This window comes from Ornithorhynchus anatinus, chromosome 14 (assembly GCF_004115215.2).
Source record: "Ornithorhynchus anatinus isolate Pmale09 chromosome 14, mOrnAna1.pri.v4, whole genome shotgun sequence".
Classification (NCBI taxonomy): domain Eukaryota; kingdom Metazoa; phylum Chordata; class Mammalia; order Monotremata; family Ornithorhynchidae; genus Ornithorhynchus; species Ornithorhynchus anatinus.
The window spans coordinates 1,629,837-1,643,271 of NC_041741.1; the positions used below are offsets into that span (position 1 = coordinate 1,629,837).

A 13,435-nucleotide genomic window follows, 5' to 3' on the forward strand; every position below is an offset into this window, starting at 1 on the left:
GAGGGCTCGGAAACAGTAATGAATCCGACGGTGCTAAATCCTCTCTAAATAAAGGTTTCGCTTTTAGGCTAACAGAGCGGTCTGTAATCCCTTTGTGATTTCTACGAATACACTGTATGCGAAATGGACACCACGTCGTCGCAATGATAGCGAGCCACACCAATCTTTCGGTAAAATAACGAATCTGACTATTGCCATCTTGTGGTCCGGCAGACAAAGAAAAATGAAATGAAAAAGCATTTCGGTTTCCCCAAGAGATGAATCTGGCTTTACAAGCTCGCCAGTTAAAACGCGTTTTCCAGTGCTGGGCTTTAGAAAAATGGCATCGTGACCCCGAAATTTCAAATAATGGCAACATCCTGGAAGCGTGAATTCGTGGACATTTTTAACGGATAACCACAAAAACCTCTCATTCTGGGATAAAGTAGTGCTCGATCCTAGCTGAAATCCAGCCACAGAAGAATTTCCAGGGAACTTCAGGCGTTGACAGTCGTTACGGACACGGAACGTACCCGCTAATTCTGTTGCGTCCCAAGTGCTTAGTACAGGGTTCTGCACATAGTGAGCACTCAATAAAAACCATCGACTGGCTTTCCTCTCCACTCTTCCCAGCCATCTGCGCACTGAATGATTTTCTGCCTCTTCTCAGCTTTTTTCCCTGCTAATTGTCAGCTTTCCTGGGCTTGTGGGGGCCCCCCTTGACGCCCTCTCCCCCCGGCCTTTGGGGTTCACTCTCTGTTCTGACCTCAGCAGGGAATAATTCAAGGTCTCTCTCTCTCTCTCTCTCCTTCCTGCCCCAGCCCCCTCCCTGCTGCCGGGCCGAGGGAGCCGCGGAGGGCTGCGTTATTTCTACGGCTTATCGGCAGAAACACTTCATTAACCAAGGTGCGAGGGGTAAGTCTGCTCTGGAACTGGGCTGTCAGCATCATTCCAGACCCGTATCCTACCCGGATCCTTCAATCCAAAAAAAAAAAAAAAGCCAACAAAAAAGAAAAATCCCACTGCCCCAAGAAGCCAGAAACATGTTCTTTGGGTTTTTTTTTTTTCTTATGGTTTGACGAAGAGCAGGGGCAGAAACAGCTAATGGAGCGAGGGGGATAGGAACGGAGATAAGCGGCAAAGAAATGTGAGCGGAGTGAGAGCTTCAAGTTTAGGCCACAAATTCTGTGTGACGTTTTCGGCCTCCTCCCCACGGGGCTCCTTCCCATTAAAGGTAAAACTAGCCTGGCTGGGGCACGTTAAACATTATCCGCAAGCACGTGAGCGGGCCAACCGGCAAGCAGGGTTCAGTGGCCCTGCAGATCCTGTTGATCAGTGGCATTTATGGAGTGCTTACAATGTACGAAGCGCTTGGGAGAGTAGAGTATAACAGAACAAGGGGACACGTTCCCGGCCTTTAACCATCTTATAGTCTAGGGGACAAAAGGATAAGTCCAGAGGAGAAGCAGCATGGCTCGGTGGATAGCGCACGGGCCCGGGAATCAAAAGGTCATGGGTTCTAATCCCGGCTCTCCCACCTGTCTGCTGCGTGACCCTGGGCGAGTCCCTTCAATTTTCTGGGCCTCAGTGACCTCATCTATTAAGTGGGGATTGAGACCGTGAGCCCCGCGTGGGACAGGGATGGTGTCCAACCCGATCTGCTTGTACCCACCCCAGCGCTTAGTACAGTGCCTGGCACATAGCGAGTGCTTAACAAATACCATAATTAGTATTATTGCTAATAAGCTCCTTGTAGGCGGGGGACCTACCTACCACTTCTGTTGTATGGTAGTCTCCCAAGCGCTTAGCACAGTATTCTGCCCCCGTAGGGGCCCAGTAAATACCACTGATTGAGAAAACATGTCAGTAGGGCTCTAGAGCGGCTCATTTCTGGCTGTCTTTCTCGGTTCTTCTAATCATAACCGTGGGGTGCGTTAAATGATTACAATGATAATGGCATTTGTAAAGCGCTTACTATGTGCAAAGCACTGTTCCGTGCGTCGGAGAGAACGGAGAGAGAAGATGATCAGGTCGGCACAGTCCCTCTCCCGCCCGGGGTTCACCGTCTAAGTGGGTCCTTGTGCTCTCCCCACATGCCAGCTTGAGAACGGGGCAGGGAGATCCAGGCCCGGCGAGGGGGGAGGCAGAGGCAGGAAGCTAAGCTGTAGAGGAGATTTTGCCCCGGATTTGATTCCACCGCCCGTTCGCTGAGGCAGGAGACTGCCCAGGGGCAAAGCCGACGCCGGTCCCACCACGGGGCCCGGCCGGCGTGGGGAGGTTGAACCCCAATCCTCCGGGACTGAGCTGCCTTCTCGTGCCAGCCGGAAAACGCCGACCCGGGTCACCTTCCCGAAACAGGAGGAGGGGTGCTCCTCTCTCCCATTCTGGAAAATCTCCACCGGGCAGATGGCATCCACAGAGATGCGAGAAGTTGTGTGGGTTTTTTTTTCGCTGGGGAGCCTGCTGGTGGCTCAAAGGGACCAGAAAAATAATAACATTGTTGGTATTTGTTAAGCGCTTACTGTGTGCAGAGCACCGTTCTAAGCGCTGGGGTAGATACAGGGTCATCAGGTCGTCCCACGTGAGCCTCACGGTCTTCATCCCCATTTTACAGATGAGGGAACTGAGGCGCAGAGAAGTGAAGTGACTTGCCCACGGTCACACAGCCGACGAGTGGCCGAGCTGGGATTCGAACCCGTGACCTCTGATTTCCAAGCCCGTGCTCTTTCCGCTGAACCACGCTGCTTCAGAAGAGAAGGGGATGCAAGAGCTCGTCCCTTCGGGTTGAATCTACCCCAGCGCTCAGAACAGTGTCTTGGCACCAAGTAAGCACTTCACAAATGCCATTAGAAGAAAAACGTTTTAGCACACGGGAGGGGCGATGGCGAGGCAAAGCAAAATGTGGGCAGTTGGTCTACAGTACGATGAAGTCACGCCTTTTGTGCCTTTTGTGGCACAATACCTTCATTTGTCTTTTTGAAAAAAATCAAATCAAACTAATCAATGAATTGGATTCATTCAAAGTCCGCACGCCCACGGTCTTCTACGAAAGGATAAACTGAAGCAGACAACAGAGCTAGGATCATATATATATAATAATGTTGGTATCTGTTAAGCGCTTACTCTGTGCAGAGCACTGTTCTAAGCGCCGGGGTAGACACGGGAATCAGGTTGTCCCACGTGGGGCTCACAGTCTTCATCCCCATTTTACAGATGAGGCCCAGAGAAGTTAAGTGACTTGCCCACAGTCACACAGCTGACAAGAGGCAGAGCTGGGATATATATAATGACAGTCACGCTCAATCATTCGGCATTCCATGAGCCAAGGGACTAAAGACGCGCCAGTAAAAACTATAAGCAAAATGTACAATCGTTCACACGTACATACCCACGCATCATCTTTCAGGCCATAATTCTGCCCTCTATCTAGAGAAATATTACCATTCCTCCCCCAGTGACTCCACTGTTCACAGGTTCCACGGCCATTCCGCTGGGAAGCAGCATGGCGCAGTGAAGAGGGCTCTGGTCTGGGAGTCAGAAGGTCATGGGTTCATTCCTTCTTTCACTCAGTAGTATTTATTGAGCGCTTACTATGTGCAGAGCACTGTACTAAGCACTTGGAGAAGCAGCGTGGCTTAGTGGACAGAGCCCGGGCTTGAGAGTCAGAGGTCGTGGGTTCTAATCCCGGCTCCGCCGCTTGTCTGCTGTGTGACCTTGGGCAAGTCACTTCACTTCTCTGGGCCCCAGTTACCTCATCTGGAAAAATGGGGATTAAAAAATGTGAGCCCCACGTGGGACAATCTGATGACCCTGTATCTCCCCCAGTCCTTAGAACAGTGCCCTGCACAGAGTGAGCGCTTAACAAATACCATAATTATTATTATTACAATTCGGCAACAGATAGAGACGATCCCTGCCCAACGATGGGCTCACAGTCTAAATGGGGGAGACAGACAGCAGAGCAAACCAGAACAAAAGAAAAACAAGACAACATTATCAGAAAGACCTGGGTTCTAATCTCAGCTCCACCACCTGCCCGCCGTGTGACCCTGGGCAAGGCACTTCACTTCTCTGTGCCTCAGTTACCTCATCTGTAAAATGGGGATTAAGACTGAGTCCCATGCGGGACAGGGACTGTGTCCGACCCAATTTCCGTGTATCCACCCCAGCGCCGAGTACAGTGCCTGGCACATACTAAGCGCTTAACGGATACCATAATTATTGTTATTTCACTTCTGTAGCTGCTCATCGTAAGCCTTTCCCTCCCTACCTCATCCTGCTGGCAGACATAATAACGGTGGCATTTGAGCGCTTACTACGTGCCGAGCGCTGTACTGAACGTGGCAGTCCGCAGTACTTACGGAGCATCCGGCACGTACAAGTCACGAGAGACGCAGCGTGGCCTTTTGGATCGACCGAGGGCCTGGGAGTCAGAAAGGCCTGATCTCTAACCCCGGCTCTGCCGTTTGTCTGCTGTTGTGACGTTGGGCAGGTCAGTTGACTTCTGCGTGTCTCAGTTACCTCATCTGTAAAATGGGGATTAAGAGCGCGGGCCACGGACCGGGTCCAACCTCCGTTCATATCTACCCCAGTGCTTAATATAGTGCCTGGCGCATAGTAGACGCTTAACAAATACCATTTAAAAAAAAAATCACCATCCCAGCGACACAGAGAGGCCCCCCCAAAGGAGGGTCCCTTACGTCGAGTAGCACCCGATCTCCGGGGAAAAGAAAGCACCCACAGGTTGACGAACGCACGTTATTAACAGTGAATTACGAGAGCGCGGATAAGCAACCAACACAAGCGGGTAAGGAGCCCGGAGATGAGTGCCATGGTGGGAGATGACGATAATTACATCCCCCCCTTCAACGCCTTAATGAAGACACATTTCCTCCAAAAGGCCTTCCCTGACTGAGCCCTCATTTCCTTTTCTCCCACTCCCTTTTGCGTCCCCCCTTTATTCACCCAGCCCCACCGCACCTACGTACATATCCATCAAGGTCTATCTCCCCCCGCTACACTGTAAGCGCGTTGTGGTGGGGGGGGGTGGGGGGGGTGCGTCCGTTATATTGTCGTGGTGTATTATCCCAAGCGCTCTGCACGCATTAAGCGCTCAGTAAATACGATCGGGCGATCTGCCGACTGCCACGGCCCGGAAGGTGGGGGCGAGGGGGTTAATCAGGGAAGGCCTCGTGCCCCAAGTGACCTTCCTGGCGTGCAGCCCCAAGGCCCGGCGAGGCCTAGGACAACACGCTCGTTGTTCGGCCCCAAGGCCGACTGTGAAGTACGGCCCCGGAGACTCAGAGCGTGACTTTACCTCGTAGGTGGGACAGCGAAGTTTCGGATCTATTTCTTACACGAATGACACGGGCTTGTATTGACTTGCGCTCGGCCGGTAGAATCTGCTGGACCGTCTTCTCCTGCTTTTCCTAAAGGTTACAGAAATACAATCCAAATAAAATCAATCGCTGCCACCTTGGCCAAAGCCAAATGGAATCAACTCTCCACTCCTCAGCTACCGGCTGACCGGTCTGAATTTTCTAAGGTGGGCCGTTTGCTTCCGCTCGACTTAATACTACTACTAATGTTGGTATTTGTTAAGCGCTTTCTAGGTGCAGAGCACTGTCCTAAGCGCTGGGGGAGATACAGGGTCATCGGGTTGTCCCACGTGGGGCTCACAGTCTTAATCCCCATTTTCCAGATGAGGGAACTGAGGCACAGAGAAGCGAAGTGACTTGCCCACGGTCACACGGCGGCGGAGCCGGGATTAGAGCCCATCACCTCCGACTCCCAAGCCCGGGCTCTTCCCACTGAGCCACGCCGCTTCTCTAGCGTTTACCACGATCTTCTCTGCGCGCAGTAGGCATCGAGTTACCAGCCTAGATTGACCGGTTTGATTTTTGCCGCTCCCGTCGGCCTCCAGGCCGTTCTGCGGCTCAACGGGGTGTCTGCCCAAGGATGAGCCGACAGAGGGAAAGGAAGAATAACGAGATGAAGCGTGTGCCGCGTGTGTCCGGGGTGTCTGTGCCGAGGCCTAACTAGGCAAAGAACGGAAGCATACACGTGGGAGGTAGAGGAAGCCATCCCCGAGCCGCGGGTAACTGGGCAATCTCGGCCAAGCGGGCGGGACCACGGACGGTCTGGGGGAAAATGCCAGCCTACGCCCCTCGACCGCGAGGCCCCAGCTCAGTGGCTGCGGCGACCCGCTGCGATGCAGACAGTGACGAGCGTGCCGAGATAAATGCACGTGTACCGGCCCCTCCCACCCACGGAGAGCACTCCGAAAGGTCCAAGCTGCGCCCGCAAATCGGCTGCGGATCTGGGCAGACTCGGGGCTGTTGCAGCGCGTCGACCCCGCCCGCTGCCAAACCTCCCAAGCTGTTGGATCTGGGGGCTCGGAGGGCGTGAGGTGCCCGCTACCGCGACGGAGGCCCGCTGGGTCTCTTTAGGACGTGGTTACGGGCGGGGACACGGGCTCGGGACCTGGGCACTCTGCGTTTCCGATAAAGCGGGATCCGGGGGCTCAACCCTGGTGTCCCCGATGAAGGAGCAGAGTCAGGACCCCACGCTTTTTTGTTGTTTTTTGATGGTAATTGGTAAGCTCTCGCTACGAGCCGGGCACCGTACTAAGCGCTGGGGTAGGTACAGGTTGATCGGGTTGGACGCAGTCCCTGTCGCACACGGGGCTCACAGCCTGAACCCCCATTTTACAGATGAGGTAACAGAGAAGCGAAGTGACCTGCCCACGGTCACACAACGGGTGGAGCCGGGACTAGAACCCATGACCTCCTGACTCCCGGGCCCGGGTGCTCACGATTATCCCGGAACCAAGGCGGGGAGGGTCTACAGGCGGAGTGGGGCGATTCGCCGTGGGGGAGTGGACCCGTGAAAAACCAAGCCCCGGCACCAGGCGGGTCGTACCTGGGAAAACTCTCGCGGCTCATCCGGCAAGTCAATCTCGTTTCCGCGCGTGGGCTGAGGGGCACGAGGAAGTGGAGCGGGAGGAGGAGGAGGAAGGTTCGAATGCGGCCGCGACTCCAGTTCGCCGACACTCATTGGCCCGCGACTAGCATCCGGATAGCCGAGGACTTCTCCTGGAGAGGACAGAAACAGACCGACCGATCAATCCTCAGTTGGGACTGCGGGCCTGCCCGCCCCGTGCGGGACGCTGTACTAAGCACTTGGGAGAGCCCCACGGAGTTAGTAGGAGTGGGGTGGGGTGGGGAATGTGTCCTCAAGGAGCTCCCCAAGTCCAGAGGGGGGGACTGGCACAAAGTCATTCACCGAACGACGAGGAGAAAGGTAAAATGGACTCAGAGACGGAGCTCGAGCTGACTAGGATCGAAACAGGACCGTTATCCCAGAGACTGCAGTGATCGACTAATCGCTCAGTGGTATTTACTGAGCGCTTACTGTGCGCAGAGCTCTGTACTAAGCGCTTGAGAGAGTGCAACAGAGCTGGCAGACATCCTGGCCACCAACGAGCTTACAGTCTAGAGGGACAAAGCCAGCGGAGGAAATACGCTAGGGCTCTAAGAACTGCCCCAAAGACCCGCGAGTCGGAACAGAGAGGTCAACAAGCACCATGACTAATGAATTAATTTCATTTGACGTGTGCAATGTTGCTTTTCTCTCCCCTGCTCTTCAAATCAAGAAGACACTACTAGGAAAACGATTTTTCCCTCTGGGCTTCCGGTTTCGGTCCCGGCGTCATCGCCACGTTTGCGGAGACTGTGGTTTGTGGTTCGGCTGGGAATCTTAAAGCTCCTGAGAGGAGGACTGGGCCGAGGGTTTCGGACCGATCTGCGGGACAAGAGTGTCCGGGTCGAGACCAGAGTTGCCATCGGCCACGGGCCGCCGAGCCGCGGAGGAGAAGCGTGCGGCCGTCCCGCCCGCGGCCAGCTCCCGGCTGGAGAGTCTCCGGGGCTTTCCCTTGTCAGACTATAAATATTGGAGAACAGATCAAATTAAGAACTTCAAACTTCAACATCTCAATGCAAATCTCAGGAAACACTCTGGGAACCCGTAGGGGTTGTGATGCGTCTCCTTAGCAGTAGGAAGAAAAGGGCCCACTGTCCGTGAAACTGACAAATTAAAGCAACCTGCCTAGTTCAAATCTAAAACGGTAGGTTGGTTTTTTCACATCAGTTTCTTCTTCCTCAGGAATGAGATTTAAAAAAATATTTATGTGTGTGCGCGTGTGTATATAAGTATATATGTAAAAACCCCATCCCCCCAACAAAATGGTGGCAGGCCAAACCTAGCAGGGTTGGAGAAGAAACTGCTTATAAAAAACCAGTTCATGGAGAGTTCTTAACTCCGAGGGTTTAACCTTTAACAATTTCACGTGGAGAACGGTTCCAGGCCAGGTTTCACCCTGGAGCAGCTTTTACGGGAAGGGAATAAATCATCTCAGTCGGGCGGGGAGGGGGGCGTTTAGAATGGAAATACCGCCAGACTTCTGGGCTGGAATAAGTCACGAACGGTCGTAGCGTTTCTAACTTGGGCGATAGTTACGGAAGGAAATAAAGTGGATCACGGACCAACCCCCGGATTTCAAAGCCCACTTTGAACTATAAAGAGATGAACAGAAATGACTTGGCTCTGCAGCGCGGGCCAGGATGCCTTTACGCAATACGACTTAACTTCATGCTCTCTTAATCAGTGTGTATATTGCCTAGTTTTTTTTTCCCTGAAAAAATTTAGACGAGTAAAACCCCATGACGTAATGTTCACTTAGCTTTACTGTTAATATAGCTCTTGTAGGCCACGAGAGCCCTGGATTGGAAGAAAAATAGCTTACGTTTTGCTGTGGACAGATTGATGATGGGAATGTGTTTTCCTACGGAACGTCATTACGGATAGGAAAGATAAAGTTTTTAAAAGCAAAGGTGGTGGTCTAAGAATAATAATTTTTTGAAAAATTTATTAAGCGCTTACTTTGTGCCAAGCACCGTACTGAGCTCTGGGGTCGATATAAGATAATCAGGTTGGTGAGAGTCCCTATCCTCCATGGGGCTCACGGTCTAAGTAGAGAACCTGACAGTCTAGGTTTTTGGAAGAGGGCGTCTCTCCGCTGGAGGGGACTGCCACGTCTTGCCTCACCGCAAAAGTACGGGAAAAATGAGACGTTTTACAATTCTTCACAGGCTGTAGATCCAAAATAGGACTTGTTCTTCTAGCCCCAAATTGGACAAATGTGTGAAGGAGGGAAAAACTCAAGTAAAAGGTTCCTGTGGCTTTTGAAGGTGTTTAGTGGGAGGAGAGGACGGTGATGGGAGTCAGAGTTTCGGTTCCAACTTGCTTTGAGGTTCCAGGTTCCATGACATTCCCTGCGGATTGTGGTTTGGGGAAAGGGCCAGAAGGTGAAGGTGGGAGGGTGGGCGCGTGGGGACATTGGGGAGGGGTCCGGAAGATGGGGGGAGGAGAAGAGAGGGGAGGCAAGGAACGTTCGGCCCAGCGGACGACGGATCCGCAAGGAAAAACCTCCCTCTTCCCTGTCCCGCGGAAATCCGGAGAAGTCAGAGACCTCTCTCAGCCTCCTGGCGCTGCCGGCATGTGTCATCCACCTTGTTGTGGGCACAGAACATGTCAATCGACTCTGTTATACTGTACTCTCCCAAGCGCATAGTACAGGGCTCTGCATACAATAAATGCTCAATAAATACCACTGATCGATTGGTCCTCGAGCCTCACAATATGGTACAGCATTAGGCTCAACCGACAGAACTTCTTTTCTAACTTTTAACCGGCACTGAAACCGTTTGAAACTGAAAGAGGAAACACTGTTAGGGGGAGAAGGGGAAAGGAGAGCCATCAGATTCAGCCTTAGAACACAGTCCTTCCTTACCGTTTCTCGTTTTAGGGTGAAAAGCGACTGGTTCAGACTGACAGGGAAAACAACTTTCCTTACTTGGTAGACCTCACGTTTGCCCCCACCTAGAAGGTAAGGGCCACTAAGGAGCGGGTGAATTTCCGTGCCGGTCTCAGAATTTGCGGGTCCGAAAGGCCGAGTAAATAAATCTCTGCCTCTGAGCCCTGTTTTCTAGCGTTCTGTCTCAGCCACCTCGGGCGGAGAAAGGGGCTCGGCACGTACCTGTGACTCGGTCGACCTTCCAAGGTAGATCCACCCGCGGTCTAGCGACGGCAGGCGGACGCATGTGGAGCGACCCTCCCATCAAAAGGCTTTCCGCCGCCGCTGTCAGTCGAGGTCTCTGGCCTTCGCTGAGCTCCCCTAGACTGTTCTCCGAGTCCTTAGAAAATTGGGAGAAACGTAAGCGGGAAAAACTCCAACGGAATCCCAGGAAAAAAGGGGCAGAGATCAAGTGATCCAGCCCTCTGCCCCGGGCCCCTGAGCACTAGACCACCTCAGACCACCTTTATTTCAAAATCTCTGGGGCCCCTTCTGGTATCTTACCTCCACCCAGAGTCAAGACGTCCGCCCTCACATCCCATCAGAATCTCCCCCGCTTTTTCTCCCGTCTATTTATTCACGGGTGGTTCTTTCTGGGTTTGAACCCCTGGTCAGTAGCCCTTCTTATTTCAGATGGCAATTACTCCACATCCACTCCAGACCCTCCGGCCTTCTCTCCTCTTCTCTACGCAACCCCAGTCCTTTTAACTTTCAGTCCATCCGTCATTTCGATCGGTCGTCTTGGACCCGCTCTAGATTCTCCGCATCGTTTCAGCCCGTGACCGAAACCGGATCCGATATTCCGCCAAAGGTCTGACCGGGGTTGAGTCTTACAAGGTGATTGCTGACCGGCTTATGCCCGACTCTGACGGGGGTCGGGCCTTTCTTGAGCAAGGAGGTGGTCATAAACCACTGACTCACTCACGTGGTGGCCAACTGGCCCTCGCCGTCGGCCGCCAGAATGGGTTTGGTTCACGTTTGGTGGCTAAATGCGCGGTCTCACGCTTGTCCAGGAAGGAGCTCCCTTCTGTTTCTGCCACTTTTCCAACTGACCGTGGACATTTTGCATCCTATCCCTGACACCCAAAGTGCTAGCAATTTCACCCCTATTTTCACATTAGAACTGGAAGGACTGTCACTTGGACGCTTCCCCATTTTGATGTCGCTTTCGATTTAAGCTACTGCGTGTAAGGTTACCGCCTGGTGACATGGAAGAGCTTGTACATAAAACCAGAAAAAATGAATATGAAATATCATCTTCATTTTTCCGGATGGAATGCAAATCACGGACTTTTTCAGTCGCCTTGCTCCCTCCTATCGCACCTCCCTGATTTCCTGACTACAACCCACAATGTTGTATCGGACAACTTCGCTCCTCTAATGAGCTCACTGTACCTCCATCTTGTCTATCTTGCTGCCGACCGTTCATCCACATCCTGCCTTTGGCCCGGAACTCCCTCTCACTCCATACGGGAAGGGCTACCACTCTTCTCACCTTCAAAGACATTAAAATCACATCTCCTCCAAGAGGTCTTCCCCAAGTAAGTCCTCATTTCCTCTATTCTTCTCTGCATCACCCTCGCACTTGGACTTCTACTCTTTATTCACCCCCTCAGCACTTATTGCATAGCCATCATTCATTTTAGTGTCCGTCTCCCCGTCTCAGTCATCTTGTCCTCTACCAAGCACTTAGGACAGTGCTCTTCACACAGAAGCACTGGATAAACGCCGATGACCGATGTAGAAGTCAGGACTCATAATGTTATGCCCTACTCGATCACAAAGGCTACCTCGGATGACCTTCCAGACCAGGTTTGGCTATCTTTTGTGAAGAGTGAATTGAAAGCTCAGGGTACAAACGATGCTCAGAGAAAATACCTCCAAATGACAGACTGGCTGCTGTGAAGCGACTGGTCCCTGGTTGAGTTTGGTCAGAAGTGACAGAATAGGATCTCGATGGAATCCTTCATGAGGCCTCTTAATCACCTGTCCTTCACTGGGAGGGTCGTCGTCCTAAAGGGAAGAGAAAGACGGATGATGGACTCATTTAAAATGGAACTGGATTTTTTAAAGAGTGGATGGTTAATGACTCACAACTGCTGGACATTCCTTTTTTGCCCACCCCTGACCACGAGGCTTTTCCCTCCGCGGGTGTCTCAAGTTGCAACGCTGTTCGTGTGGAGGTTCTGGTTTAAATCATCCGAACTTGTTCCAACTGAAGTGGAACTGGGCTGGCCCCTGGTCCATTCATTCAGTCGTATTTATTACGCGCTTACAATACGACCATAAGCAGTCGCATTCCTCGCCCACTACAAGCTTACAGTCTGGAGGGGGGGAGGCACACATTAATATAATAAATGGCAACTATGTACAATTAGGAGAGTAGTGAGGTGCGGGGGCAAGTGGACACAAGTTGCAGGTTGGGTGCCATCGGAGGGTTCACTTCCTACCTTCCCAAGGATGCTCTCTGCTCAGCACCCCAAGAACTGCCTGGGGCAGTGGGGACCGTCTACCCCACGATACTTCCGAGAGCCGCCTCAGCGAACCCCTCTGCCCCACTTGGCTGCTGCAGCGCTCACAGAGATGTACTTCCTCTATCCCTCATTGCTTCTAGAGCAATATTTTCCTCTCCGGCTCCAAAACGATGTGTTTAAAACAACAAGTGCGTTGATCTGTGGAAGTGCCCCTTTTCTTTCACTATATATCTCTATCTCGGTGTCCCCCGTACTACTAAAAAGACACCGCCGACGGTGAAATTCCTCCACAGACGCGGGAGCGACCGAAAAGGGCGGGGAGGGGGGGAGATGGGGGACACACACCCACAGTTCTGGCCACCCTGTGCACACCCACGGTCTTCCACGTTTTCTGTTATTGTGCTGACACGTTTGCTCCAGACAGCACCTGGCCCCGTCCTCGCTTTTATGCCCTCGTTAAATGAAACAGAGACTCGTCGACAAAGCCCTTAGATATTTTAAATAATAGGTTCTCAGTACTGGTGACACGGCAAATGCCACTTAATTATCTAATTACAGAACTGAAGATAGAATCTAGACAAAAAACATACTCTGTCTCCACTGCCCCAAATAAAACTTCATCTTTTAAGTATGTGGTCTCGAAGATGACTCTTCCGTGAACTTTTTTTTAATTCAACACACATGCTTTCTGGAAATCTGAAATTCCTTCACGAATACCTTTTCTGGTTTGGCCTAGGATGACGCCTCTGAAATTAAAGGATCCGCTAGGTACGGATGAGAGAATGGCTCTCTCATTATAAGACGATCGCCCACGTTCTTACCACTTCGTGGGCATCGTGCAGAGTGCTGCCAGAGCTGTCATTAAGGTTGGTCAGAGAGAGTTCTTCCTCGGCCACAGCTGGGGAAGGAATCGCAATGCAAAGAATTAGCCGCTGAAGAGCCCGCCCGAGTCAACCGACATTCACGTCGACGCGTCTACAAATGGAGGGAGCCCTCTTTGTGCCGGATCCCTTTCCATTTCCTGGAAACCGGAGGGTTTCCAGAAGCGGGCAGCGATGCGATCAGTCCA

The 13,435-nt window shown here is 52.2% G+C and overlaps 1 protein-coding gene across 3 annotated transcripts in view; it reads right to left on the bottom strand.

Annotated features, from left to right (window-relative positions):
- Positions 1-13,435, bottom strand: part of KIAA0586 (KIAA0586 ortholog) — a 77,947-nt gene that overhangs the window by 25,302 nt on the left and 39,210 nt on the right. For 2 of the 3 annotated variants that reach the window (XM_007659521.3, XM_039914067.1), the window contains 5 exons: positions 13,188-13,264; positions 11,771-11,905; positions 10,076-10,232; positions 6,901-7,073; positions 5,297-5,408 (listed from right to left, as the gene is read on the bottom strand). In XM_007659521.3, coding sequence (XP_007657711.1) covers positions 5,297-5,408; positions 6,901-7,073; positions 10,076-10,232; positions 11,771-11,905; positions 13,188-13,264 — 654 coding nt within the window. Of the gene's footprint in view, positions 1-5,296; positions 5,409-6,900; positions 7,074-10,075; positions 10,233-11,287; positions 11,388-11,770; positions 11,906-13,187; positions 13,265-13,435 lie in introns of those variants that run through there. The other variant, XM_039914068.1, reaches the window with a different exon arrangement.